General features: G+C 48.9%; 2 protein-coding genes and 1 pseudogene across 3 annotated transcripts in view; 1 reads left to right on the top strand and 2 right to left on the bottom strand.

The window, feature by feature from the left end:
* The first annotated feature begins 3666 nt into the window (after nucleotides 1–3666).
* On the top strand, nucleotides 3667–10126 carry LOC120678801 (squamosa promoter-binding-like protein 14). Of its 2 annotated transcripts, none has more exons than XM_039960179.1 (3): nucleotides 3667–4336; nucleotides 8981–9117; nucleotides 9209–10126. In XM_039960179.1, the coding sequence occupies exons 1-3, from the start codon at nucleotides 3945–3947 to the stop codon at nucleotides 9862–9864; spliced, it is 1185 nt and encodes a 394-aa protein (XP_039816113.1). In that variant the 5' UTR covers nucleotides 3667–3944; the 3' UTR covers nucleotides 9865–10126. The 2 variants fall into 2 exon arrangements, with proteins under 2 accessions (XP_039816113.1, XP_039816114.1); XM_039960180.1 differs by having other exon boundaries at nucleotides 3671–4336; nucleotides 8981–9114.
* Nucleotides 10127–13295: 3169 nt separating this feature from the next.
* Nucleotides 13296–15637, bottom strand: LOC120679884 (annotated as a pseudogene).
* Nucleotides 15638–16277: 640 nt separating this feature from the next.
* The window catches only part of LOC120679282 (probable lipoxygenase 8, chloroplastic), a 29172-nt gene continuing 17933 nt past the window's right edge, over nucleotides 16278–27516 (bottom strand). The window contains exons 4-7 of the mRNA XM_039960824.1: nucleotides 18729–18969; nucleotides 18319–18642; nucleotides 18107–18192; nucleotides 16278–17980 (exon numbers count right to left, since the gene is read on the bottom strand). Of these exons, the coding sequence (XP_039816758.1) occupies nucleotides 16538–17980; nucleotides 18107–18192; nucleotides 18319–18642; nucleotides 18729–18969 (2094 nt within the window). The 3' untranslated portion in view covers nucleotides 16278–16537. The remainder of the gene's footprint in view (nucleotides 17981–18106; nucleotides 18193–18318; nucleotides 18643–18728; nucleotides 18970–27516) is intronic.

Genomic DNA, 27516 nt, shown 5'->3' with positions numbered 1-27516 from the left:
GCTTGCTCCTCGGTACTAGGGTTCGTCGGGCTTTTGGACGAGAACAAATTTTTGTGTTGCTCTCTTGTACTTAAAAACTCCATCCATATTGGTTAAAAAAATTTCTGCTCCCTAGTAGTATGTTTTCCTCTACTACTGCTGAATGATGCGGCCTTCATGCTGGAAATGGCATTGCCGCCTGTGAAAATCCGTAGAGATCAGAAAGAGAGGAGAGAGGGCGAGATCCGGCCGATCCGTAGAGTATGTGTGCGCGGTGCGCCTGTCCCTCCCGGCTTTCTTCTGCTCCCTACTACTAGCAGCTTCCCTTTATTCCGAGCTACTCCAGATTCTGTACCTGGAGGTCTCACTCCAGATTCCAACGGGTAAATGGAAGTAGCAGCAGTACACGCTGAGAACTGCCACTGCCAGTGAGAACTGAGAAGTGACTAGTGACTAGTGAGAGCTTGTTGTGTTTGATGGACTATAGTAGACCATTTATATAATATATTCAACATGCAAAGTCTGGCTTGAAAATTTTGAATCCAACTTAGGTCTGCAAACCTTCGAGGCTTCGACCCATAAACAGAAACTCCAGCAGGTCCCAACTCCTTATTCCAAGTTTTCAATACAATAATATTAATTAATGAAAAAATTGAGTAGCCACATAAGTGCAGTTCCAAAAGAAGATCTTAAAATGACAGTCATAAGAGCAACTACTCTCTATATCCATCCTAATTGTTAGGAATAGAGATTTTAATGGAAAAATAGCATCAAAGAGCTTCTCTAAGTGGTTATCCAAATATAGCCATCATCTATTTCAGATTACTCGCTAGCTAACCAAAGATAGATAGCGAAAATGACTCTCTAAAATGTAAACAAAATATAGAAAAAATTGTTGGAAATACGTGTGAAAGGTAGTTTTCTATCGCCAAACGCAACCTAGACGTGAAACACTCGTACACACGTACCCTCACAATAGGAATGTTAACACATCGTTCAGCACAACGAACCAAGTCAACTAAGCAATGTTTACTCCTTAATAGTACATATGGTCCATAAATAAAATACAATGAATGAAAAAAAATATGTGTAATTTTTATTTCAATACTACGTCGATTTAGATCTCAAAAAATTTTCAACACTATAGTAACTTCAAACGTTTAACCACTAATTAGGAGTACTAAATGTGAATAACTGAAAAAATCCATTCCATAACCCAGGTGTAATTGGGAGACGAATCTTTTAAGCTTAATTGGACCATGATTAGATAATGTCGTGCTACAATAAACAACATCTAATGATGGATTAATTAGGTTTAATAGATTCATCTCGCGATTCCCTGTCCATCCGTGTAATTATTTTATAATTAGATCATATTTAGTTTTTCTAATCTTCGATTGAAAACTGCTACGGTGAATCGGTTCAAATTTTTACAGAATCTAAACACATCCTAAACGACTAGGCGTTTGGTTGGTAGATCAAAATAAAAAAGCACCCTGATGTATGTGGTCTCTTACCACAAAAGGGCAAATGAAAAGCGGCACCCGGCCCACACGCTACAGTGCTTCCGCCTCGCCCGGCTGAAGAGAGCAGCCAGCCATCATGATTCATGAATGCTCACCCATCATTGCTGCCCCCAACAGGCCGCGACCCAGCGCGTCAGTGGGCGCGGCATGAGCAGTGCCATGACAAGCCCCTGCCCTCCTAATTCCTCCCTGTGTCTGTGGCAGGGAAGATGAGGCTGGCTGGAGGGCCCCAGCCGCCAGGGGGAACATCTACTGTGGAAAGCAGAGCCTTGCAGCGAGCTCCGCGGTTTTTTTATTTTTTATTTTTGTTTTTTATAAAAATATATTTTCGATTTGGAAATTTACAGGAATATGGTCCCGGCCGCCCGGCAGCCGGGCGGTCGGATATATTCCAATAAATTTCCAAATCGAAAATATATTTTTATAAAAAACGAAAATAAAAAAATAAAAAAACCGCGCGAGCACCTGTGTCTGCACTCTGCAGCAGCGGCCTGCTGGAGTGCTGGGCTGGCCCGTCACTGCGGCCAACACACGCAGGGGTGTTTAGGATGTGTTTAGATCATTTTGAAAAAAAAAATTTGAAAGAGAATCTTATTAATTTAAAGTATTAAATAAAGTTTATTTATAAAAACCTTTTACACGGATGTATTGTAAATCGCGAGACGAATCTAATGAGTCTAATCAATCCATGATTAATTTATAATTAACAAATAGTTACTGTAGCATTACTGTTGTAAATTATGAATTAAGTAGGCTCATTAGATTCGTCTGGCGATTTATAACCCATCCATACAAAAAGTTTTGTAAATAAATTTTATTTAATAGTTCAAGCATGTGTCCAAACATTCGAAGTGACGTTTTTTGTTGTAAATTTTTGGGATCTAAACAAACTCTTAGTTGGTAAAAAAAGTTTGGGTTTGGATACTATAGCACATTTCGTTGTTATTTGATAATTAATATCCAATCATGGATTAATTAGCGTCATTAGATTCATCTCTTATGAATTAGTTAGACTATGTAATTAATTATTTTTTCAACTATATTTAATACTCCATACATGTGTCCAAAAATTTGATGTAACAGATACTGCACAAACTTTCTTTTGAACTAAACGCCCTGCGCTGTTCATTCATTCATGGCCTGCTACTGCTGCGTTGCCTCACTCTCTTTCTATCCTCTCAGTGACGCAGGGTGGTGTCACAGACGCCATGTTTAGTTCCCAAAAAATTTCAAAGATTTTCGGTCACATCAAATTTTTGGACATATTATAAAGTATTAAATATAGTAATTTAAAAAAGTAACTAATTACACAGTTTAGCTATAAATGATGAGATGAATCTTTTGAACCTAATTAATCCATAATTCGATATTAATTACCAAATAAAAATGAAAGTTACAGTAGCCAAATCCAAAACATTTCGCGAACTAAACACGCCCTGAACCGAGGGAGAGAAAAATACTCCCTCCGTTTCAAAATAAACATAATTTCAGGATCAAACACGTAAAACAATACTAGGTGTAAAATTATAAAAATATCTCATTTTTATAATAAATGAATAAGATGTTAGTTGTCTTTTGTGGAAATAATCTTTCGAAATTATCTTGTCTTTTATGGTAGGTAGGTCAAAATTTACAATTTTTTTGATAAATTTTGAACTCTATAGTTACAATTATTTTAGGACAGAAAAAATAAGTTCGTTATTTTTTTTTCTCCCTGTGTGATTTGATAACTGGGGCAGGGGGGCAGGGCTGTGGCGGCACTGTGCCCCGGTGCAGGGCGCCATGGCATGCCACTCGCTCGCTGTCACGGCCGGGCCGTCGGGCACAGGCGCACAGCCTCCCGTAAATCAACCCCTCCCTCGCTCGCGATACGCCCCCCCCCCCCCCCCCCCCCACGTGCGCCAGCCCGGATCCGGCGGCCTACAAAAACCCCGGCAGCAGGCGGCCGCCAGGCATCGGCTCGGCCGCCATACCAAGCATAGCAAGCGCGCAGCCACCTGCCCACCGAGCCGGCCGGAAAACGAGAGGAAAGAGGAAAGGTAGCTGGCGTTGGCACGGGTAGCTAGGCCGGTTCGTGTGCGTGTGTGAGAGGCCGTGCGCGGGATCGTCGCGAGGGAGAGAGAGTGAGGGAGCACCAGCCTCCCTCTCTCACTCGCTGTCACACGACTCACACACAGGGTCACACGCGCACAGTGTGGAGGGAGGGGGAAGAGTCGGAGAGAGAGCACAGGGGAATTATTTTAAGGGCAAGGCGCCGCTGTTGTCCCTCTCCTTCGCCACCTCCCTCTCTTTCCTCCCTCTTGGAGGAGAGGAGAGAAGAGGGGGACCCAAGAACCACCACCAACACCGCCGCCGTTGCGGCTGCGGTCTCGTCATCGCCGCCGCGCGCTTCGTTCGTTTCGCGCCGCGGGGACGGGGACTCGAGGGCCGGGGGCAGCAATGGAGGCTGCCAGTGCCGGCGGCAGCGGCGGCGGGGGCGGGGACGACCACCTGCACGGGCTCAAGTTCGGCAAGAAGATCTACTTCGAGGACGCCGGCGCCAGCGGCAGCGGCAGCGGCAGCAGCGGTGGCAGTGCCAGCGGCGCGAGCGAGCCTCTGCCGCCGCCGTCCGCCTCGCCGCCCAGGGCGGCCGCCGGCAGGAGGGGGAGGGGCGCGGCCGGCGGGGCGGCCGGCTCGTCGGCGCCCCCACGGTGCCAGGTGGAGGGGTGCAACGTGGATCTTACCGGCGCCAAGACCTACCACTGCCGCCACAAGGTGTGTGCCATGCACTCCAAGGCTCCCCTTGTCGTCGTCAACGGCATCGAGCAGCGCTTCTGCCAGCAGTGCAGCAGGTTACGCGCCATTACTCTCCTCTCTCTCCCTCTCTGCTGCTGCTGCTGCACCAGCATTCTTTTAGATTTATTTTAAGTTGGCATTTTCGTGCATTTGCTCTGCTCCCTGTGTTTTTTTAATTCTTTTGTTCTTTAGGGCTTATGGAGACTACATGAAATTTAAAAAACAAATTCAAGGTTTATGGGCACATTACATTAGATGCGCTATCTAGTAATAATGTAATATGTTAGCACATGTTTGTTTTTTTCGAAGGACTTTTAGCCCAGGTTGATGATGGAGCTTCCGTCTATAACAACTGTTTTGTGATATCTGCTGTTTTGAAAAAAAAAGTACAAAAACTTGCTTTGGTATTATACTTTTATGTTTCATTTGAATGGTGCTCATGAGAACTTTAAAGTTGGTAGGTTGATGGATGCTCGTATGTATGATAGAGTGATGTGACTCAGCCTGCCTGCCTGTCAGTTTGCTTTGCATTAGATTCCTGAGTTAACTTAGTATCTCAATGATGCCAGTCAGTAAATTAGTCATTAGTATATGAAGTTTGCATTCGGCATGATCAGTATTGTCAGTGGTCCCCTAAGGAAGAACAGGGAGAAAGATCAAAGAACTAGCATTTGCCACTGTATTCTAAGTGTTACAACTTGTAAAGTGAGATAGTATTAAATGTTTAGTGCCTCAAACAAGTTTTAAATATTATATCTTCTGTTACTTGACCAGTTTAGTTTATTCACCCTTCTAGTCCTTTCAGGTATATAGCTATTGTTAGTTTAATTTCATAAATCGATAGTCTCTGGAACAACATGTTTCATAATTATTGTTCGAAAGAAAACATGTTTCATAATTAGTATACACATAGCATACCAATTTCATTTTCACTGCCGATACTTTGGGACTCCACAGAAAATTCCAGCTATTTGACACCTTAATGGTTTGAACATGAAAGAGGGGATGAAAGAACAAGTGGTATTAACATAACCAGTAGCTAACTAATCTCCCTGTCTTATATTCGATAAACATCTCATTTTAAAGCAAAGTTTCTGGTCCTTGTCCTCTATATTATATTTGGTACTCAAGGTTATGTTGATGACTGTTTTTTTCCATTTTGTTTGCCATGCAAATTTCTAGCAGTAGGGAGGGGGGAACTGAGAAAGACAAGAGACTACATTTTTTTTAGAAAAATAATTATAAGGAGGTTGGGCTTTTTCTTTTTGGAAAAGGAGGTCGGGCATTATAACTGAGTGGTCAGTATTGTTATAACAGAGTGACAACAGCAACCTTGTGCTTTAGTACATGCAAGGCCGTCCTTGCATCACCATCAAAAGAAAGTATTGACTCAATTCTGGATTTGAGCTGTGCTAATCCATAATGCGACATAGCCAAGTATAGCAATAACTACTGTCCTAATGCGTCATTAGAAAAGCTAAGTTGGACCAAAAGCTTTCTTGTGAAGGACACCTGCCTCCACACTAGGACAATTCATTGGCGGATGTGTATTGTTGTGGTAAACCCAACATCTCACATCTCTATGAATGATTACAGTCTTGTTTAACGTACACATGGTTCCTTTCTCTTTTTCCTTTATTAGTTTGGATCATTGTTTTTAAGGTGGTAAGGCGAGGTATGGCGACCCACCCCCTTCCGGACGCCTTGGCGAATAAGGCGCCTTAGAGGCGACGCCATACACGTACCCTCATTTAGAACAGAGTAGCACAAACATAAACAATTAGGCACTGTTTCCTAACTGAACAGAACAACAAGCAGAACATAGAGATTCATATACTACACTAGGAGCACACAGTCATTAAACAAAAGGCAACCCACACAGGCCAAGCAAAAGGCAGCACACGCACATGCATAAGCAAAAGCAGAGCAGAGCACATGCATCAGACAGGCACACACTACAAATTCACGCAAGTATCAGCAGAGAAGAGCACCAATTCCAAGCACAAGCAGACGCGCTAGCAACCTAGCACTAGCATAAGCAAAAACAACTGAGCAGAGGGAAAGAAGAGGAGAGGAAGAGGAACCTGTGCAGCCGCGGGAGGGGGTGCTGGCAGGGAGGCGGAAGAACAACCAGGAGCTCTTGGATGGAGAGGGAGTGGAGGGAATCCGCCCAGATTGGTTGGAGAAGAGGAAGAAGAGGCAGATCGATTGGAGAAGGGGCTGGAGCCATGGGATTGGAGAGCAGGCACGCTGGATTGGAGCAGCCGCGACCCGTCGCCGCTTGAGGATTCGAGGTGCCGCCGGCCACCCGCCCTCTCCTTTTCCCTCTATTTCTAAATCTGCTACCTCACCAGACACATCACGACGGGAGGTGTACGCGCGTCCGCGCCGCTGCTGCCGATTCCCGCGCGCGAAACCCTCCCGCGCGGCCCCGCGGCCCCCTTTTTCCCAACGCGCGCCGCTGCTGCCGATTCCCGCGCGCGCAACCCTTCCCGCGCAGCCCCGCAGCCCCACTTTTCACCCGTGCGCGCTCGCAATATTGTCCGTGCGGCGCTCGCCTTGCGGAAAAATCGACGCCATAGCCGCCTAGGCGACGACTCTGGACGCCATACGCATGAGGTACGCCAGGAATCGATTTCCGCCTGGACGCCAAGGCGATGCCTAGGCGACGACTTAAAAACCATGACTGGATGCATCGATGCAATTATGAAAGCCATAACGATAGAGTTTGATCTTTAATGAATGTGCAGAACACTTGCCTAGGAAGAAGAGGAATCTATATATCCTATATAGATGGAACCCATTAAACATCATTAACTCTGATTTTGCTGCAACCACATAAAGCCACATCATCACTTAAATCTAAACCGTTAGATTTCTCAAACCTCATATCATCCATATTGTTTTAACCATCCGATTGTTTTCTCAGCCCCTTTCTTTACTCAGCACCTTTGGCAGATTAAGAGCCTCCCCTCTTCTTTACTCAGCATATTGGCAGATCAAGAGACCACCACAGCTAATGGCACTAATGGCATTAGTACTCCATCAATCATCCACGTTCCCACTCCTTCGTGCCTTGACGTGCTCCTATCTGCCAACAATTAAAGGGGAACAAAATGCTCTCCTTCCCACTCACGTCATTTGCCCCTTGGGCGTGCCTTCCATGGACAACGAATCAAATAGTCAGCCACCACGTCTCTCCAACTTCTCATCCATTCCAATTTTCAGTAAAGCCACAGATTGCAGCTACTAAGAATCATAGTAGTATATAATTACCGATGTGTTTCTCTATTCTCCTAGCACATGCGTCTAAGATCAACCTCTGGACCCTTTCATCACTCCCCAGTTCTCCAATGGCCTTGATGATGGGATTCATGTATGCTCGCTTGGTCAATTCAGCAGGCGTGCAGGAGCAACAAGTTTCCTGCCATGGCCACATCACAACATACTCGATCTACCGCATTGATGTTGTTCCTTATATACCCAGGTTATCCATCTAAATATTCCAACGACAATTCCTTCCAATATATGTAGTTCTTCATCTATTCTTATTGTAATTTTAGTAGGGAAATTTTTTTAATCATCTGATGACCCTCCTTATGTTGATGCAGCTAGATAAAAAAAAACCATTGTTTGCCTGAAATTCTTATTTTCTAAATTGGCAAGTTGTATCTCTAGAGCACGAGAACCAGCTCTCTTTTTCAGAAGGTCAAGGTAGCATTATATAAAGTTAGGAATTTCATATGCTAGCATTTAATTGACCTTTTACTTATTTTTTTTTCTTTACATCCAGTGTCTAATTTATTAGCATGCCTCTCTGAAGTGACCAACTTTAAGGTTTCACCTGAGTTCCAATTATTTTGTCACTGATTTTCTTTCTATGTTCAACATAGTACTAAAGAGATCCATCTTTCACTTCTTGACATGTATGCATGGCCCTCTTTATATCTGTGTACTCACTCAACAATTGTTCCAGCATTTTTTGATATGATCCAAATATTCCCGCAGCAACGCGCGGGGAATTCATCTAGTATCTTTAATAGCATTGCCATTGGCTTTGACCTATAGTGTGGTTTTCCATATCTATGTCATGAATGCTATGCATGTTACTAGTAGGATAAGCTAACACTATAAGTTAATTCTTGAACTTGCTATATCCTGTTATTAAGCTGCACTTAAACTTTATTGTTATTATGATGTATGCTTTATCTGTATATTTTTTATTTTCTGCTCAGTTTACATTCTATATAAAGAAAATACTCCCTCTGTTCTCAAATGGATGACATTTAGGACAAGCAAATTAGTTCATTTTTTGAATTAAATAATTTGTCCTAAATTTGGATGGAGTTAGTATCTATTTGCACTTAGACTTTGAGATCTGGATATTGCAACATGTATACCGTCATAAATGTAAGCGAATATGGCTCGGGAAAATAATTGATAATGGAGAGGCAAAGCTCTTGTACAAATATAGGCAAGGAAGTCCTAGGGTTTGGTTTATAGAAACAATACCAATCAAAGGAGATCCTCGCGTAATCCAATACCATCTACCTAACCTGAGGGGAAGCGCACAGCCAGGGAGGCCGGCGCAGCTACAGCCCATACACACACGCTAACAATAAAGTTTGGTTACTGTTCCTCACCCTTCAAATTTATATAGAAAGCTTGAATCATCATTTCTCTTTTCACATAAACTGCAGGTTCCACCAGTTGCATGAATTTGACCAACAAAAACGCAGTTGCCGCAGACGCCTTATGGGCCACAATGAACGCCGGAGGAGGCCGCCTGCTGGACCTCTTGCATCACGCTATGGTCGTCTTGCTGCATCCTTGGGTGGTAACAAAGCCTCCTATTTTCCTACCTTGTGGCGTGGTTGCCACCTTTTTTTTTTTTTGGCCTTTGCTAATGTTCGTGTGCTCAAATCCAGGAGAGCCTGGCAGGTTCAGAAGCTTTCTGTTGGATTTCTCATACCCAAGGGTTCCAAGCAGCATGAGGGATGGGTGGCAGGCGGCTCAGCCTGGGGAAAGGGTGCCTGGTAGTATGCAGTGGCAATCAAGCTTAGATCCTCATCATCACAGTGCAATAGCAGGATATGGTGCCCACTCATATGGCAGCCAGGGTAGCCCCTCATCAGGGCCACCGGTGTTCCCTGGGCCGGAGCTCCCACCTGGTGGATGTCTTGCAGGAGTCCCCGCTGACTCTAGCTGTGCTCTCTCTCTTCTGTCAACTCAGCCATGGGATACTACCCAAAGTGCTGGCCACAGCCGTGCTGCGTCAATGCCCGCAACAGCGGGCTTTGATGGCAACCCTGTGGCACCCTCCGTCATGGCGAGTAGCTACATTATGCCGAGCCCCTGGATGGGCTCTCAGGGCCACGCAGGTGGGCGCAACATGACACCTCAGTTGCCACCTGAAGTCCCCCTTGATGAGGTGCATTCTGGCTCTAGCAGTCGTCATGGCCAGTTCTCAGGTGAGCTCGAGCTTGCCCTGCAGGGAAGCAGGCCAGCGCCAGCGCCGCGCATCGATCAGGGCTCCACAAGCACATTCGACCAGGCCAGCAACACATCGGACTGGTCGCTCTAGGAGGCCAAATAAACCACCACCGATCATAGTCGCTCAGAGAGATGGAACTGGTGAAAGCCTGATGCTGCATGCGGTTTGCTAGCTTCAAGCTTCCAGTATGATGTGTAAGAAACTCCTGTAACGTCAGGCAACTAATATCTTTTGTGGTTGTCCATGAACTCATCTGTTGCGGCATGTAGACCTCCATAATTTGAAGTTATCAGTATGCTTGTTGAGGAATTGATGTTTAATCCCATGTTCATCCTGAAGTTTGCTCTGTTCAGTTTTTGGATAATCACTGGAAACATGCATACCATCTGCCGGCTGCTGATATATACCATTTTTAGCTGATAATATACTTGTTTAATGAGAGTATAGTCTAGCTCAATTCTGAATTCTGCCATATGGTCCGTCCATGCTGCTGGTACTGTGATCTTTACATCTGAAGCAGATGCACCTTTCAGGAGAATGACCTGGAGAAAAAGCAGCCATGGCACCATGCATCATCTCTCATCTCGGCAGGATATTGTACTTGGACCGCTATACTTGCATGCCTCTTTTTGCTGTACCCTCTAATGTTGCCTGGCACTGCCAAGAATCGGTTCCATGGGAGTGTTGTTTATGTAAAGCGAGACCACAGAAACAGCGTGGCTTTGCAGCATGCTCTCAGCACCGGTGGTGTTGTGTTGATGAGGCGACTGAGGCCAGAATGAGATCCATGTAGCAGCTTCTTTCAGATCTTCAAACCTTCATTCAGAGAACAGTGGTATATTCCACGCGAAACATCAACACTTTCTTGTGACAAATGATTTTCTTGGCGAATCCAAATTTGTTCACCCATCTCTTTCCAGAAAAGAGGGTAGGGACTAGCCCCTGACTTAGGCTTGCTCCAACGGTGCCCTCTATATGGCCCCCCACCCCACGTAGGGGGAGCTTTGGGGGGAAATCCGATCCAACGGTTCCCCCCAAAGCTCCCCCTATATATGGGGGGAGTTGAAACTCCCTCTATATATAGAGTGAGTTTCAACTCCCCCTATATCTCTAATCACACCGTTTCTTCATGATATTAATCTCGTTTGAGCCTCGTAACATGATGATAATGTGTATTATGACAGTACAAATACTGTATTATTTTTTTAAAATTCAAAAAAGATAAATTAATAGTTAGTTAATGAGTGATAGTATATAGAGGGAATAGATATGGGGGGAATGGTTGGAGAGAAGGAGTTATAGAGGGAGGAATTTTTTGGAGGGAGGTAGTAAAATATAGTAAATAGTACATTTGGGGGGAGTTGGATGGGGGGAATGGTTGGAGAAAGCCTTAGGCGATGTCCAACGGTGCCCTGTAGGCTCCCTCCCCCGCACGTACGGGGAGCTTTGGGGGGAGGAAGCCCTCCAACGGCTCCCCCCATGGCTCCCCTGTATATTGGGGGGAGTTGAAACTCCCCCCACGTATGGGGAGAGTTGAAACTCCCCCTATATCTCTAATCACACCGTTTCTTTACGATATTAATCCCGTTTGAGCCCCGTAACACGATAATAATGCGTATTATGACAGTATAAATACTGTATGTTTTTTTTAAATTCAAAAACGTTAAATAAATAGTTAGTTAATGAGTGATAGTATATAGGGGGAATAGATATGGGGGAATGGTTGGAGAGAAGGAGTTATAGGGGGAGGAATCTTTTGGAGGGAGGTAGTAAAATATAGTAAATAGTACGTTTGGGGGGAGTTGGATGGGGGGAATGGTTGGAGAAAGCCTTAGGAAGGCATATCTGATAAGCGGGCCTCGAACCCCGGCCTCTTTTGTCCAATCACTGTTGGTCTGTTGTCCTGGTGTTTCATTTCTTCCCAGAGAGTGGTTTCTGGCTTGGTTTGGATTTGTTGTGCAAGCTGACACTGTTGGGGCTCAGCGAAATTTGAAGTCAAAGCTGGCTGATCGATTAACCCACACAGCCACACTATAAAGAAGACCAATGAAATTGGCTTAGCCTCAAATATTGTAGCCATATGGGACAATGGTAGCTCCTGTGACAGTAAACAGCGCTTAATAATTCCAGGCATAGCGCCAGTGACAATGGATCCTAGACGACACACAGCACAGAGATTCCATCATCATACTGTAGAAGTTGGAGAAAGTGGGGTTGGAAATTCACGAGTCTCATCTCTCAACTACAAACTCAAGCAGATGTCCAAAAATATAGCTCCCCCAGTCCCTCAGTTGGAAAGCTGATACTTCTTTACGACCTGCAGACTAGAAAATTGGCCGTTAGAATATCAAAGCTGAAATTCCTAACCAACACTAGAAAATTAATTAGAACATCGGAGCTGCAATTTCTACCTAACAAACTGACATCCTATATGCACAGTTACGATAATAAATTTAATCTTGTTAAAACGTTTCACTTTGTATTTTGTAAGCGCAAGCAATATGGCATAGAAGCTGTTAAGTGCATTGACAGCAGAAGGATATAAGGGCAACAAAGCCCAAGGCAGTGCTGTTATTGTTCTATACTTCTATCAGGTGCGAAGATACTGATATTACAGGCATAAATTTGAATAGCACCACAATTGTTAGCACTAATGTCATTGCACAAGGTAATGTGATACACGCTCCAATCATGCAACAGTTTGTCAACAATTTGAGGCCAAAAATTTACGAGAAGTTGACCTAAATACTGAAAATTACCAAAATCCATAAGCATACAATGCATCATCTATTCAAGAATCCACTCAAAAGTCAATTTCCTGTATTAAATACAACAGCAAAGGAGGTTGCAGGAGAATCACCCAATTTTACACTACTACTTTGAATGTGCTGACAATAAAGCATTATAGAGCAGGAAAAACAATGAGGAACAAAGTTCAGGTATGAAAACTATTGGCCTCAAAAGAATATACAAATCATATCATAAATGCTATTATTTTCTTAAGCAGACTTAGCCAAATCAAACAGACAGCAAAGAATAATAAACAAGAACACAAGCAGGCAGACCATTTGAAACATTTGTGGATTGCAATTTAGCTATCATTGTAATTGTTTCTATTTTCTAAACAAAGAATCAGGCATGGTTCGTGTAAAAGAGATTATATTAAATTTGTTGCCTGCATCTACTTTTTTTTTATATATCCAGTGACTATTTGTTATGGTGTTTTCCCCTTTTATTTCAAAGAGCAGTTTCATTCTTCCGTACAAGTTGACAATGTTGCTGTTGGAAAACAGTCTAATTCCAAGACCAAACAGAATGAGGAACCTACATTAGAAAACAGACCAATGAAATTGCCTTTGGCATGGTCCAAACGCTCAAAACTGTGCAATGATGCAGTTTAAGCCAGTGCAAAATAAGAATCAGCCTTGTGCTAAATAATGCTGAAGCTATATGGCATTATGGTAGGAAGCAGTGATCAGAGCCCTTCCTACGCATATCATCAGCAATCATGGATCATTATATGACACACAAGACTCACAGCAAAATTGACATTGCAGTGTGCAGAGATTCCATTGTAGCAGTGAACTGTAATGGCTACAAAGTCAAGCAGACAAATTAGTCACACACACGCACACGCACACAAATTAGCCACACACACATGCACGCATGCACGCACACACACACACAGCAGATATGCAATCTTCCTGGTAACTATTATCTTCTAGCTATGAAGTGCCTTGAATAAGGATTGAGGGCCTTCTGAAGATGTAGCTCGGCTTCAAGTCTGTTGCATTGCAAGAAGTAGTAAATATCCGCATATCATATGGAAACCCATCTTTCCAGCTGCAAACTGATGAAGGATATAAACCTTAGTATTCATGTTGAGATATTGTGCATGTAATAGGGAATAGTGACTTACATCTTACAAGTCTAGACGGGATGGCTTCCAGCACTTGCAGAGTAGTCAATTTTGTCCTATTGTCAATTTAAGGGTTCATCACCTTATATAAAATGGCTACAAACTATAATAAACAAGAAGTATAAGTATAGCCCACATGGCCAACAAAAACAAGACATCTCTAGTGCTCAATTGTGTCTGTTTGATAATGACAAGAGCACAAAGCTTGTGGCGACCAACGTATTAGGAATGAGATCCAATGCAGTACTCCAACCATGACTGAACAACATTGCAGTGAGCATAGAATCATCACTTGTTTGTATCTAGGATAATTCTTTGTCACCCTTAATACAACAAATCAATGATCATCCTCATTAGGGCCAGGGCATTCCTTTGCCAGTGCTTCCGCTGATTCATACTGAAAAAGGGAGAAACAACTTCTCTTAAAAGGCATGGAAGATGTTCTATCAAAAACTCAGTTGCTAGAATTTTGGATCATGCGGTACAGGGGATGGAGGAATGCGTTCCAACACTATATATAATTTTGATTTGAGCTTCCAAAGATGCAATGTTACTAGATGGGCAAAAGTATTCATGTTCTCCAAATACAAACAGTCTATTCTTCTCCAGACTAAAGCTCACCTTGCATCCACAATATAGGAAGTACTGGTATTGATCGCGTAACTTAGACAATATATTCTGCAAATCCTGCAAGACAAAACATGGAATGTTAATCTCGTCACTTCAGATCTCACACTTCATATCCATGGGACTCATCATTGCCTTCACATGGTGCAATATGAGTAGGGGTGTTAATTAGTGACCCTTAGGTGCACCTCCAATCCTCTTTAGTTCAAAATTTTGTACTACTTCTTTAAAATGAAATCACATTTTGGAAAATTAGTACAAAACTTTGAACTAAAGAGGGTTGGAGGTGCACCTAAGGGTCACCAATTAACACCCCTAAATATGAGTGAACAGGCATGCCATTATCAGGCAACAATAAGCATTTATGTTTAGTGCTTTCGTGAAACAAAAATAGCAACAATAAGCATTTATCCAATTAGGTTATGCATGCCAAAAATCATGGTCATGATCACATTGGTGAAAAATAAAATGACTGAGCAGTCCCATCAGAAATTGAAGGGACTTCCAGTTTTCTAGTTGATACCACAATACATTGGGCCCGTGATCTTAAATCTGTGATCAACAGAACGAACATGGGTGTGAATTTGGAAGCATAAGAGTAAATTGAGACTACCTCTTCTGTGATCACCTCCTCTTCCTCATCTGCCTCTTTATCCTTGTCCTCCCCCTCCGGTGCCGGCGGCTCCACCTCCCGGTTCTCCAGCTGCGCGAGCGCCGCCTCGGCCTTGCGGAAGTCCCACACCACCCTCCGCCCCCTCTACTGCGTGCTCTTCGCCTCTTACTCGCCCTCAGCTCCCCCATCATCTCCTCCTGCAGCCTCCGCTCCATCTCCACCGCCTCCCGCGTCTTCTCCGTCGGAGCAGGCGCCGGCGCCGGTGCCACCGCAGGCTCCGCCCCGAGGCCGGCCCTCGAGCGGCGGACCTCGATGCCGACCGGCTCGGCGGCGCCGCGCGCCCCCGGGTCGTACCCCATCTGCTTCAACATCCTGAACCCTACGTTGCTCTCCGGGATGGCCTCGGCGAGCCCGGCCATCGTGCGGGCGTCCTCCTCCCGCTGCTTCCTCTCGCGCTCCTGCCGCCGCCGCTCCTGCACGGCACCCCCTTCCCGCGCTTCGCCCGCGCCTGCGACTGCGCCTGCGCGGGTGGTTGCTTCCGGTGCCCGAGTTTACTCGATGGGGTGGAGGAGGACGGACTCGGCGGGAGGAAGTGGGAGAGGTCGCCCATGTAATCCTCGTCGGCGTCCGGCTCCATGGCGCGCGCCGCGGGCAGTGGTCGGGGTCGGAGCAAAGGGAGACGGCCAGATGGGCCAAGGAAACAGTAGGTGAGGTTTGGTCGCCGCCGACGAGGTTCTGGCTAGTGGGCTTTGTCCATGGGCTCACGGTAGGTTCGACTTCGAATTGGGCTTTGTTGCGATTGGTTCGATTTTATTCCATTTGTTTATTGGGCTGCTTTCACTGCTATCGGCCTGTTTTCTTCTACGTTCCCGGGAAATCATTCAAATTTCCGAAAAAACAAACAAACTGATCAGCATTTCAGAGCTGGGCCATATACATCCACATATAAAATATTTAAATTGGCATTTCCAAATGATGATACGAGGCTGTTGTCATCTACGTCGCCAAGCCAGGCAGAGTTGGAGCCATGCCAAACAGGCTACTCCCTCCGTTTTTATTTTTATTTACATGTCGTATTAGGTTTGTCTTAAATTAAATTTAACTAACTTTAACCAAATCTATAGAAACATATAGCATACTATCCAACATATGCACTATCAACATATACTTCATGTTGGATTCAACGAAGCAAATTTAGTATTATAAATATTATTATTTCTTTCTATAAGTTTAGTCAAAGTTTGCTAAGTTTAACTTAAGACAAACTTAATACAACATGTAAATAAAAATAGAGAGTAGAAATTTTTGGAAATAAGTATTATTTTTCACTGCTGTACATCTAGATGCATTACAAAATATTTATATCTAGAAAATTTAAAATGAATTGTAATTTGGGATTGAGGTAGTAATTCATTTTCTTTAGTAAATACATGAACCTATTTTCAGATACATTAATTGTGAATCAAAGGCTAGCATGCTCCAGCATAAAAATATATAAAAAAAAATCAATCCATATACATCGTCTTAGTAAGTTTATTGTAGTGTTCGATTAATTTCTGAATCTGATGAAACCCAATAGGTGGTGCCCTCTAAGCTCTAAGAACTCAGATGGACGTGCTGTTGGGGATGCCCTTGCCCGTCCCACCGGCCTCGGAGAAGGGTTTCATGAGCTGGTACGGCACGATGCCGGCGCCACACCGGTTCTTGAGCCTCCTGTCCGCGTTCCTCACGTCGATGATCCCCTCGATCTCCTTGAGCTGCGCGTTGAACTTGCCGTACGCCGCCTGCACCTCGGCGTCGTCGCTCCACGGTGCGGTCTCCAGCCCGCCGAGGTACTCCTCGTCGGGGGAGTGCGTGGACAGCAGGTCCAGCACGGCCATCACCAGCGTCGCCTGCACCTGCGACGGGAAGCACTCCCGGAGCGCCTGGTCTGGGTTGTCCAGGAACGCCGCGAGCGCGCCGGCATCGACGGGCTCCTCCACCGGCATTTTGGTGCGCGCGATGGACGGCCGGTTCGGGAAGTACCCGCCGAAGTCGTACTGCCCGAAGTTGACGGCGGCGTGGTGCGCCGACGCGACCCAGATGATGGTCGTCAGCGCGTGCGCCAGGCTGCCCGGCGAGTCCAGCGCCGGCCACCCCGGCGCGTCCTTCTTGTCGGCGTGGCCCACGGTGCGGACGTCCGCCCAGAACGCCTGCAGCTCCGCGTCGCCGGCGACCACGCCGGAGCCGGGGTAGAACCGCGAGACGTACGCCTGCACCCAGCCCTTGATGGCGTCCCAGATCAGCAGCCCGTCGTTGGCGAACGGGTAGTCCTTGATCGCGAGCCTCAGGCCGTGCTCTGCCGTGGGATCCTCATCGGCCATCCCCCTGCGGACGAGGTCGGCGGGGAGGGTCTCCGTGTCGAAGCGCCAGAGCTGGTCGTACGCGACGGAGCTGAGCTCCATGGCGTACTTCTGCGGCGAGAACGAGAGCTCGATGATGCCGCCGGCGTTGATGAGCGCCGTCCGCGCGAGCGCGTTGATCCGCATGGTGTAGCGGAAGTGCGGGTGCAGCAGCTGGTAGATGGGGTGCATCTCGCTGAGCTGCCGGTTCGCGGCGATGATGTACGGCTCCACGGCCCCGTGTGTGCGCAGCCAGTGGCTGACGAGCTCGTGGTGGCCGGAATCGTGCGCGCGGACATGGGACTTGGCCATCCGCCACAGCCAGGACTCGGTGGTGTCCGTGGACGGGGTGAAGACGCGCCTCCACTGCGGCTGCGCCGGCGACGCCGGCCGGGTGAGCTCGATGGCCAGCAGCCGCAGCGTGCCGTCGTCGCAGAGGAAGAAGACGGTGTGCGAGCCGTACATGGTGGTGTGCTCCTGCGCCCGGATCTTGTGCACGTACGGCAGGAACAGGTCGTGGTAGTCCAGCATGAAGAGCCGCTTCTGCTTCAACGCCTCGGCGACCGTCATCACGCACCCCATCTGCTGCTCCAGCACCTCGGCGGTGATCGACGACTCCGCCGGCCCGTACACCGCGGGGTCGAGCTTGCTCTTCAGAGGAAACTCCTGCAAGGTTTTGTGTAGACATGGATCAAAATCTTACCTGAACATTTCTGAACATTTCAACCAATGTACATGTCTGCACAATATTTTATCATTTTAGAAGAAAAAAAAGGTTGCCTGGAGACTTACCCTGACGAGCTCGATTGCGTACGGATTCATGCCGGCAAGCGTCTCCCTTGCGAACTCCTCGTCCCTCAACCATGCAAACTTGTCCTCTGCAAGCACTTGGTGACCGATCGATCAATGCCCATTGCAGATTGCTGAATCCAGAGCTAGCAAGAAATTCCTCCTGCTCGTGCAATTTTGTTCTGAAAATAAACAAGCAAGAGTGCAAGACGTACTCTTGACATTGGCGGGCCTGCCGAAGAGGAGGAGCTGGTCGCCGGGGCCGTCGCGGAGTTTCTGCAGCAGGCGCGGCAGGATGCCGGCGAGGAAGCCTAGCTGCTCGGCCTTGGGCAGCTGGACCCCGTCCTCGAACAGCTTGTCGATGACGAAGAAGGACGGGAAGCCGAGGTCGGGGTCGATGAGCGTGGACTGCACGGCCGGCACGGCGGCGTGGAGCACCGACTGCAGCGTCTTCACCGAGAACTGCAGCTGCTTCTCCTCCGAGAACGCCTCGTCCCTCGGCACGTAGTTGTCGCCACTCCTCGTCTCCGTCCTCGGGTCTGCGAGAGAAAAACACACGCGATCCTGAGTCCTGACATGGTCGATCGATCCATGACCTTGCGCGGACACTGTGATTGCAGGTTACCTTTGGTGGACATGGGGCGGCCGGTGCGGCAGCGGCGCGGGTAGGGGAACTGCTTGCTGCCGCCGAGGACCGGCCGGGCCTTGTCGGCGCCATTGTCGGGGTCGCCGAGGTCGTTGTAGGTGTCGTAGTCGTAGACACGGTCGGTGGATTTCCGCTGCCCGCGGCCGTCGCCGCGCTTCTGCTCCATGTCCTTCCTCCGGTAGCTCCGGAGCCCCGGCGGCGTCTGGCTCGGCAGGTAAGGCTGCACTCGCGTCACGCATAACCAAGAAAATTTCAGTTCCTGTAACTTCAGTGGAAGAAATATTCAGTGCTACTAACCCCGGGGGTATCATATTTCTAAATCTAAATGTTAAAGCCCCGAGGGGCGGCGCGCGGCCGATAGGGCCATGTCGGCAAAAAAAAAAGGTCCGTTCAATCGTGATCCGACGGCTACGGATGAAAGGAAATTTTGCTATTTCGGAATACTAAATAAAATCTATTTACAAAATCTTTTGCACGGATGAGTTGTAAATCACGAGACGAATTTAATGAGCATACTTAATTCATGATTAACTGATAATTAGTGAACAATTAATGTAGCATCACTGGCGCAAATCATAGATTAACTAGGCTCATTAGATTCGTCTCGCGATTTACAACCTACCCGTGTAAAAAGTTTTGTAAATATATTTTACTTAGTATTCCATGCATGTGTTTAAATATTCGATGTGATGTTTTTGGCATAAAATTTTTGAATCTAATCACGGCCCTAATTTCTATATGTTAAAGCCCCGAGGGGTGGCACGCGGCCGATAGGGCCACATCGGCCAAAATTATTTCGGCCGTCCGATCGCGATCCGATGGCCACAGATAGAAGAGAATCTTTCTATTTCGGAGTACTAAATAAAATCTATTTACAAAACCTTTTGCACGGATGTGTTGTAAATCACGAGACGAATCTAATGAGCATACTTAATTCATGATTAACTAATAATTAGTGAACAATTACTGTATCATCACTGCTGCAAATCATAGATTAACTAGATTCGTCTCGCGATTTACAACCTACCCGTATAAAAAGTTTTGTAAATAGATTTTACTTAGTATTCCATGTATGTGCTCAAATATTCAATGTGACGTTTTTGGGATAAAATTTTTGAATCTAATCACGGCCCTAATTTCTATATGTTAAAGCCCCGAGGGGTGGTGTGCGGCCGATAGGGTCACGTCGGCCAAAATTATTTCAGCCGTCCAATCGCGATCCGATGGCTACGGATGGAAGGAAATCTAACTATTTCAGAGTACTAAATAAAATCTATTTACAAAACCTTTTGCACGGATGAGTTGTAAATCACAAGACGAATCTAATGAGCATACTTAATTCATGATTAACTCATAATTAGTGAACGATTACTGTATCATCACTATTGTAAATCATAGATTAACTAGACTCATTAGATTCGTCTCGCGATTTACAACCTACCTGTGTAAAAAGTTTTGTAAATAGATTTTACTTAGTATTCTATGCATGTGCTCAAATATTCGATGCGACATTTTTGAGATAAAATTTTTGAATCGAATCACGGCCCTAATTTCTATATATGATAGCCCCGAGGGACGGCGCAAGGGCAGACCGATCACGTCAGTAAAAAACGATTTCCACTATTCGATCCTAAATTGACGGTGCATATGATTGGCCGTGCCATCGTTATCTTTGAAGTTTTGAGACACGAATGGTCCATGCGTCAGCTCTCCATTCGGTCACTGCAAAATATCTAAATCTAGAACTCTCGACCGGTAATTTTGGTGGCCTCCGAATGTGTGTGCGCTCTACTGCAACGACAGTAGTGAAGCTAGGCCGGAGAGCCATGCGGCGAGTTTGGGCGGGCCGCCGGGCACGCCCTCGACAGGTGCGACGAGTTCATGCCGTCACCGGCGGGCGACCCGGCCTCGCTCCGGTACGCCGCGGTGCCGCAGGTCGGGCATGATAGCCGCGCATTGCATGGTGAGGAGATGCCCGAGGACCGCTCCCGGCCGCCTTCGACGGCGAGATTAAGACGTCGGATTTCAGCTACTATTTTTTAACCTTTTTTGCTTTAAAAATAAAAGTCCTATTTCTATCTATGTATATTTATTTGTCTATACATCTACATAAATCTCTATATAAACTTATATTGCCAAACAGAAACAAGTAAATAAATTACGCGCGCCAAGGCGCGCGCCAAGGCACTCGTTTCTCATGTCGATGATGAGCGGGGGAGAGAGCGCCCCTGGCGCTCCCGACGGCGCCTCCTCGGCGTCCGCTGCTCCGCCACCGCTCCCCTACTACCCTCGCCTGAACTCTGCATCACCACCTCTCCTCCCCACCCCTGATGCTCTCACCCCCCTCCTTTGCTCCGTTGGGGGATACTGTTCCCCTCCCTCCGCGACGTCAGCTCTCTGGGCGGCGACTTCGTCCTCGTCCCCGCGCCTCTGCTCCACAGCAAGCTTCCCCAAGCTCAGCAACAAGAACAGCGTCGGGCGACACTCCATCCCCTGCTCGGCCGTCTTCCTCGGTAGAAGGATGCCGGCCGGGGACTTGCCGCCACTCTCAACTCTTCTCAGGTGCGTCCTTCTGCGATTTGGCTCTGTTGCACTTCCATCAACTCGCCGTCCCTGCTGCTTTGGGCGCGACGGTTCCGCCTGGCGCGACCTTTTGGATTAAGCTGGACCCGGCTTCCTTCATTCCCTCGAAGCTCCAGGTGCAGAATGCGCTGAACTTTCGCTTCTCGAGACCTCACTACCGTTTTCAAGTGCACTGCCATGGTCCCAGCCTTTTCTCCGCCAACGCAGCCAACAGGAACCTTGCCTTCTTCATCGTCTCTAAGGGCGATGCACTGTGGGCACTGTCTCCCTGCTCCTCTTCCCCTCCATGGCTTCGGCCATAGCCTCCATGGCCTCCGGCGTGCCTTCTCCCGGCGGGCGGGAAGATGACGTCACTCCCTGTTTTCAAAAAACTGCTTTCGCAGAACAGGCCACTAGCCTTCAACACTATTCGGGGGCCCAAGAACTCGGCCCAGGAAGCATAACTCCCCTCGCGCCTGAACATTTCGACAGCATGCACTCCATCCCCGCCCTCCTGTCAGGGGCGCCACTCCCCCAACCCCCTGCCAGCAACGACACCATTGCTGCTGCGCCAAATCTCCCTGATATCTGGGTGCAGAGATCTCCTGCCACTCCTCTTCCCCGAACTCCCTGCAGCTATGCCGGGCATTCATCTCCCTGTCATGTGCCGTCCCCTCGCGCGCCGACCGGGAACCGATCTGCAGGTGCGCTGAACGGATGTCCACTCCGTCAGGCCATCATCACCTCGCCGTCCGCCGTCGACTCCTTTCAGGAGTCCCATCGTAGTGCGGCGCGGCCATACCTCCATGCTCTTCTCTCACCCCCCCCACCCGAGCCTATAAGAACGACGGCCGGCCGTAAGCTTCGTCGTGCCCGTTCAGTACCTCCCATCCACAACCAATGCTTCCGGTGCCTTGCCTCTGATCACCACGTCGATGCGTGCCGCGACCTGGTCCGGTGTCGGCAGTGCCTTCGCTACGGCCACCGCAGCGCAACGTGCTCGATGGTGCGGCAATCCGTGTTCTGGACGCGGATCGCTAGGCGTGTGACGCTCTCGCCCAGCGATGACTCCCCGTCGCCGCCACGTCCTGGAGCGCCTGCACCCATCGGCGCGTCCCCGCCCAGGGGGGCGGCGATCTGGCGGTCACCAACTCTCGACCGTCGGAGCTCGGGAGTTGGAGTTCTCCCTCCTTCCCCCACCACCCGCTCCCACTCCCGTTCCCCTCATGCTACCGGGCAATGGCACCGTGCTCCTGCCGTCCGGTTTGCAGGTCTCTCCCCTTCTCCTGCCGCCTCCACCATTCATCACCCCACCGTGCTTGGCGTGCAGCCACCCCTTTCATCCCCCATTCTCCTCTCCCACCTGCTAGCAATGATGTCGACGATGGACACAACTTCGTCGAGGTCCACATGCCCCCCGTGGATATGGAGCCATGCCGCCGCCTCGCTTACGCCTTCATCGAGCCTGAATGCGCTGACACAGGGTTCTACATCCGCTGTGCCCTGGAACAGCACGGCGGTGACCCTCCCTTCCGGCTAGCTCCCTCCTCCCACGGGGCCATGATGGTCGTGTTCCGTTACCCCTTCTTCCGCGAGGAAACGCTGCACCGCTGCCCACTTCGTTATGCCGGTCACACGCTGCGGCTAGTTCACCACGAGGAGGTGGATTTTCGTTTCGTGTACTGCTACCGGCGCCTCGCTGCGCTTGCGGCATCCAACTCCCCCCGGACCACTGGACCCATGAGCGCACTGCTCAGGTGTTCCAAGTCTACGGGCAGGTGTGTGCTGTCGACAAGGATTGCGTGAAGAAGGTTGGGGAGCATCCCCCTGACCACGACTACGGCGCTGACATTGCGGATTACTCCGCAGTTAGGGTGCTAGTCCTCATCGACAATGAGCGCTGCATCAAGCCATCTCTGGTGGTGAGGAACTTGGGGGGTGGTCTGGCGGGCATCGCCAAAGTGCGAGTCATCAAGGTCTGGACACATCCAGATAGTGCGCCGCTCCCCTCCGACAACGACTTCTCTGATTGGGGTGACGAGGATGGCCACGACACCGATCCGCCGCCACGCACGCCTCCAGGCAGCCTCGACCCCTTGGGCTAGCATCTGTTCTCCCCCCGTGGGCATGATGCTCACCGTGGCGCCTCCTTGCGCGCGCCGCCACCACGGTACTCTGGATCCTGCCGCGCTCTTGGGCCTCTGTTGTTCCTGTCTGTCCCTCTGTGGAGCTTTGTTGCCGGCGCCATGTCTGTGCTTGCTCGTGCTCTCTCACTGGCAGGTGTTCCTCGGTGATCCACAACCTACCGACGCCGCGTCATCCGGCCACACCACCCCCGGCTCCCCTGCCGCTCATCTGTGATCTCGGGGAGGACCGACGCACGCCCTCACGCGCCCCACCCCTGGAGGATTTGATGCTTGAGGAGGAACACATGAGGGACCGAAAGGGGCGACCAGAGGGGGGGGGGTGAATGGGAGCCAATAAAAATTTCTTGCAAAAGAAAGCTCCGGCTATGTCCCAAAGCACACACCCAACCCAAGAGACCTATGCACTGCGTGGAGTAGCTATGGAGGAGCTACACCAACACACGAAAGCCCTAGGAACAAACGAGAGCAACTGCGGAAGCAAACTCGAAGAGATGGAGCAAAACAGGCACAGTATATGTCACCGGTTGAACCGACGTAGATAAACTCGTAGGCGTCGGTTAAACCGGTGAGACAGAGCCGACAGCAAAAGAAAGGCACGAACTGGTTGATCTGACACAGAGGTTTGAACAGCGTCGGTTCAACCGGTGTGCATACACCGGATGATCTGACAAAATCAACTTTTGGCGTCGGTGCAGTTGACCAGAGAAGCTCCAAATCAAAACATTCTGATCACCGGATGAACCGACGTCGACTAAAATCTATACGCCAGTCAAACGACCAAAAACAGCACACTGGAAACATGCACCGGTTGAACCGATGCTCATGGAGAGCTAAAACACCGGTGCAACAAGTGAGCAACAGAAAACCCTAATGCAGGAAAAACCCACTCACCGGTTGAACCGACGCCAATGAGCACAAGCGTCGATTTAACCGGTGCTCGGAAGAACTCTGTCCAGAAACATTAATCAGCCCGCGTTCTTCCAAGAACTCGATGATCGAGTGACCAAATCAAGTCCAAATCTCACCAAATTTTGCAGGCATGATCACAAGGGACTTGTGAACACGTCCACGGAAGGAATCGACGAATTACTCCATGGTTTGGGGTTTTCTCAAGAACGCCAAAACTTCAATTCGAAGGAGCTCGTGAATCCGAGGGTTTTAGGGCTAGTCAAGATGGATTAGGAACACCCCAAGGAGTCACAAAATCGTCAAGAAACAACCCGTCATCTTGAGTTCGAGAATCGACAAAGGAAAATCGAATTTCAATCAAACCAAAGCACAAATCGTATGAGATTGAAATGAATCCAAAACCCCGGAGGGCACAAGGAGGATTGGGCCTCCTTTCCCGATCAGTCTCAGTACATGAACTCAAAAATCCATCCCTAATATCCTTGGCCTAGAGAGAAGAGGGAGGAACAGAGAGGAAAGATAGGGAGGAGCCGGCGCCAGGAGAGATGGTGGTGGCGATCTGTTTCTGTCTAGCTGGCGCGACGTGAGCTAGTGCCCCCTCTCCTCTTTTAACCCCACTAACCCTCTAACCAAAGAGACTAAACTACCCTAGAGCTGAACTTTAAACTAGAAAGCCCGTAGGGGCAAAACCGGAAAAGATACAATGGACTCATCCGACGGCCGAGGATCTTTCTTCGAAACGAAGTCTTCTCCGCGATGCCGCCATGTCGATAAAGATCCGGTTCGCGGTTTTGGGGGGTCCGCGAAACCCGGGTAGGTGGCCGGTTTTGAGAAAACCGCCAAAACTCCACGCGCGGGAAGATTCCTGCCTCCACGCCGTGGCCCTAGACGTCGTTCCCGCCTCGGCCTTCTGACGGTCCTAGAGGCCGCCCGACGCCCGTCACCTCCTCGCCCGTAGCGAGGCCCTAGACGCCGTCGACGCCCGTCACCTCCGTCAGTCCTGAGACCGACGCCCGTGCCTCCACGACTTGGCGTCTTCAACCGTCGTCCACCTCCTTGGTTTCCGTCGCCGCTTGCGTCCTCGATCCAGGAGTGGACGCCATAGCTGCCGCCCGGCCCGAGCTCCTCCACGTCAACTCTCCGTCGACACTCGACGCCCGTGTACCTGCAATCCAAAGTCCAAGCGCACGATCACACCGCACAGTTGACAATTCACTCATCACAAGCAGGATAGAGTACTCTCATTCCTCAACACGAGGTCAGCATCCGGCATCACCACGCTCGGAGCAAGCGCGTGCATGACAGCGCCGCCGGGACTCGCCGCCGCAGCACCCGCCTTGCTGCCAAGGAGGATCCGTCGACGGGCCACGCGTGTCAAGGCAGCCCAGCTCGACCTGGCGCGCGCCTCCGCTCGCATGAAGGAAGCCCTGGCCAGCTCTAGCCTGCTCCAGCGCCCCGCTCCGCCAAAGATCCTCCAACAAGCTTCGTTGCCTGGGGCGTGTGTGCGGTCTCCCTGACCTGTCTGATGCTGATTATGTTGTGACTTAATGCTATACCAGCCTATGTGTTTGTGTTGTGTTCGTCCTGCTAGAGGACTGTACCTTGCGCTACTTGATCCCGTTCTTCATGTAAGCTCTGCTCTCCCCTACTGGGAGTCGTGGTGTGCCCGGCCTGATGCTTTGCTCGGCTGGTGATGGTATGTGTGGCCTGATGCCTTGCTTGGCCGTCGTTGTGGTTGAGGTCCCGGCTTTAGAGCGGCCGGTGTAACATGTACGCTCTCCTATTGCGTCCCGTACCCAATGCCATGTTCTGTTTCATGCTGGGGTGCCTTTGACCGTGTCTCCTGTCTCTGCTGTGCTTTCTGGTGTCCTCCGTGTGTAATATGAACAGAACCTTCTCCTTTGTCTCTTGGAACGTGCGCGGCCTGGGTCAATCGAGCCGATGCGATGATGTGCTCTCCGAACTCCTTTCTGTTTGGCCATCCTTTGTAGCTCTGCAAGAAACCAAACTTCCCTCCATCTCCTCCCTGAAACGCAGCTCCTTCCTCCCCTCACGCCTTTCAAACTGTGTCACTAGAGATTCAATTGGTGCCTCCGGGGGCATGCTCACCGCTTGGGATGCGTCTGTTTGTTCCCTTGAAAGCACTTCGCCTCTCTCCTACACTCTAACTTCCTGTTTTTCGTTGAGGGCGGACACCATGTCTTTCTCTCTGACAAATGTCTATGCACCCACAAATCGGGAGGACAAGGCCTCCTTCTTTAGCGAGCTTGCCTCGGTGGCTGACTCCATTTCATCTCCTTGGATGGTTCTTGGCGATTTCAACCTGACGAGATTCCCAGATGACAAAAATACTGACTCCTTCAACGTTTCGGATGCCAATCATTTCAACGAGCTGATCAACACCCTAGGCCTCATCGAAATCCCTTTGGTTGATCGTGCTTACACCTGGAGTAACCGTCGCGATGACCCCATGCTTGTTCGCCTGGATCGCTACTTTGTAAACACTGACTGGGATGCTGCGTTCCCGAACACGACGCTCGGCTCACTCACACATTTTGCTTCGGATCATGTCCCTCTGCTCGCAACGGCGTCAACTAGCATCCCGTGGAGCGCATGTTTCCACTTCGAGAACTCTTGGATGCACCACCGTCTTTTCCCTCCCCTGATCCGGTCGGCTTGGGAACGGCCGGTGGTCGGCAGTGCTGAGAAAACATTCACCCAACGCTTGAAACACTGCCGAAGCACTTGCCGTGCCTGGGCTCGCCGGCTTACTCCAATTCAAACCCGGGAACATGACATCAAACTTTTGATAAACGCCCTTGATCTACTAGAAGAACAAAGAGCCCTTCACCCCAACGAGGCTTCACTACGGCGTGCGGCCATTTAGGGTTTGCAGGACTTATATTCAGAGAAACTTGCCTTTTGGCGCCAATGTTTTCACGTCCGTTTAGCTTTGGAATGGGATGAAAACTCTCGGTTCTTCCATGCTGCCGCTTCTGGTCGGCGTCGGCACAATGCGATCGCCTGTCTCGAACATGAGGGAATTGCGACTTATGCACATGACGCGAAAAGCACCATCTTGCACTCTTTCTACTCTGATCTTCTTGGTCGTGCCCGTGAGACAACTTGGGATTTCAGCCTCAGAGACC

Source organism: Panicum virgatum, chromosome 6N (assembly GCF_016808335.1).
Source record: "Panicum virgatum strain AP13 chromosome 6N, P.virgatum_v5, whole genome shotgun sequence".
NCBI lineage: Eukaryota > Viridiplantae > Streptophyta > Magnoliopsida > Poales > Poaceae > Panicum > Panicum virgatum.
Note: the sequence above shows the minus strand (reverse complement) of the source record. Positions and strands in the feature narration are given on the sequence as shown.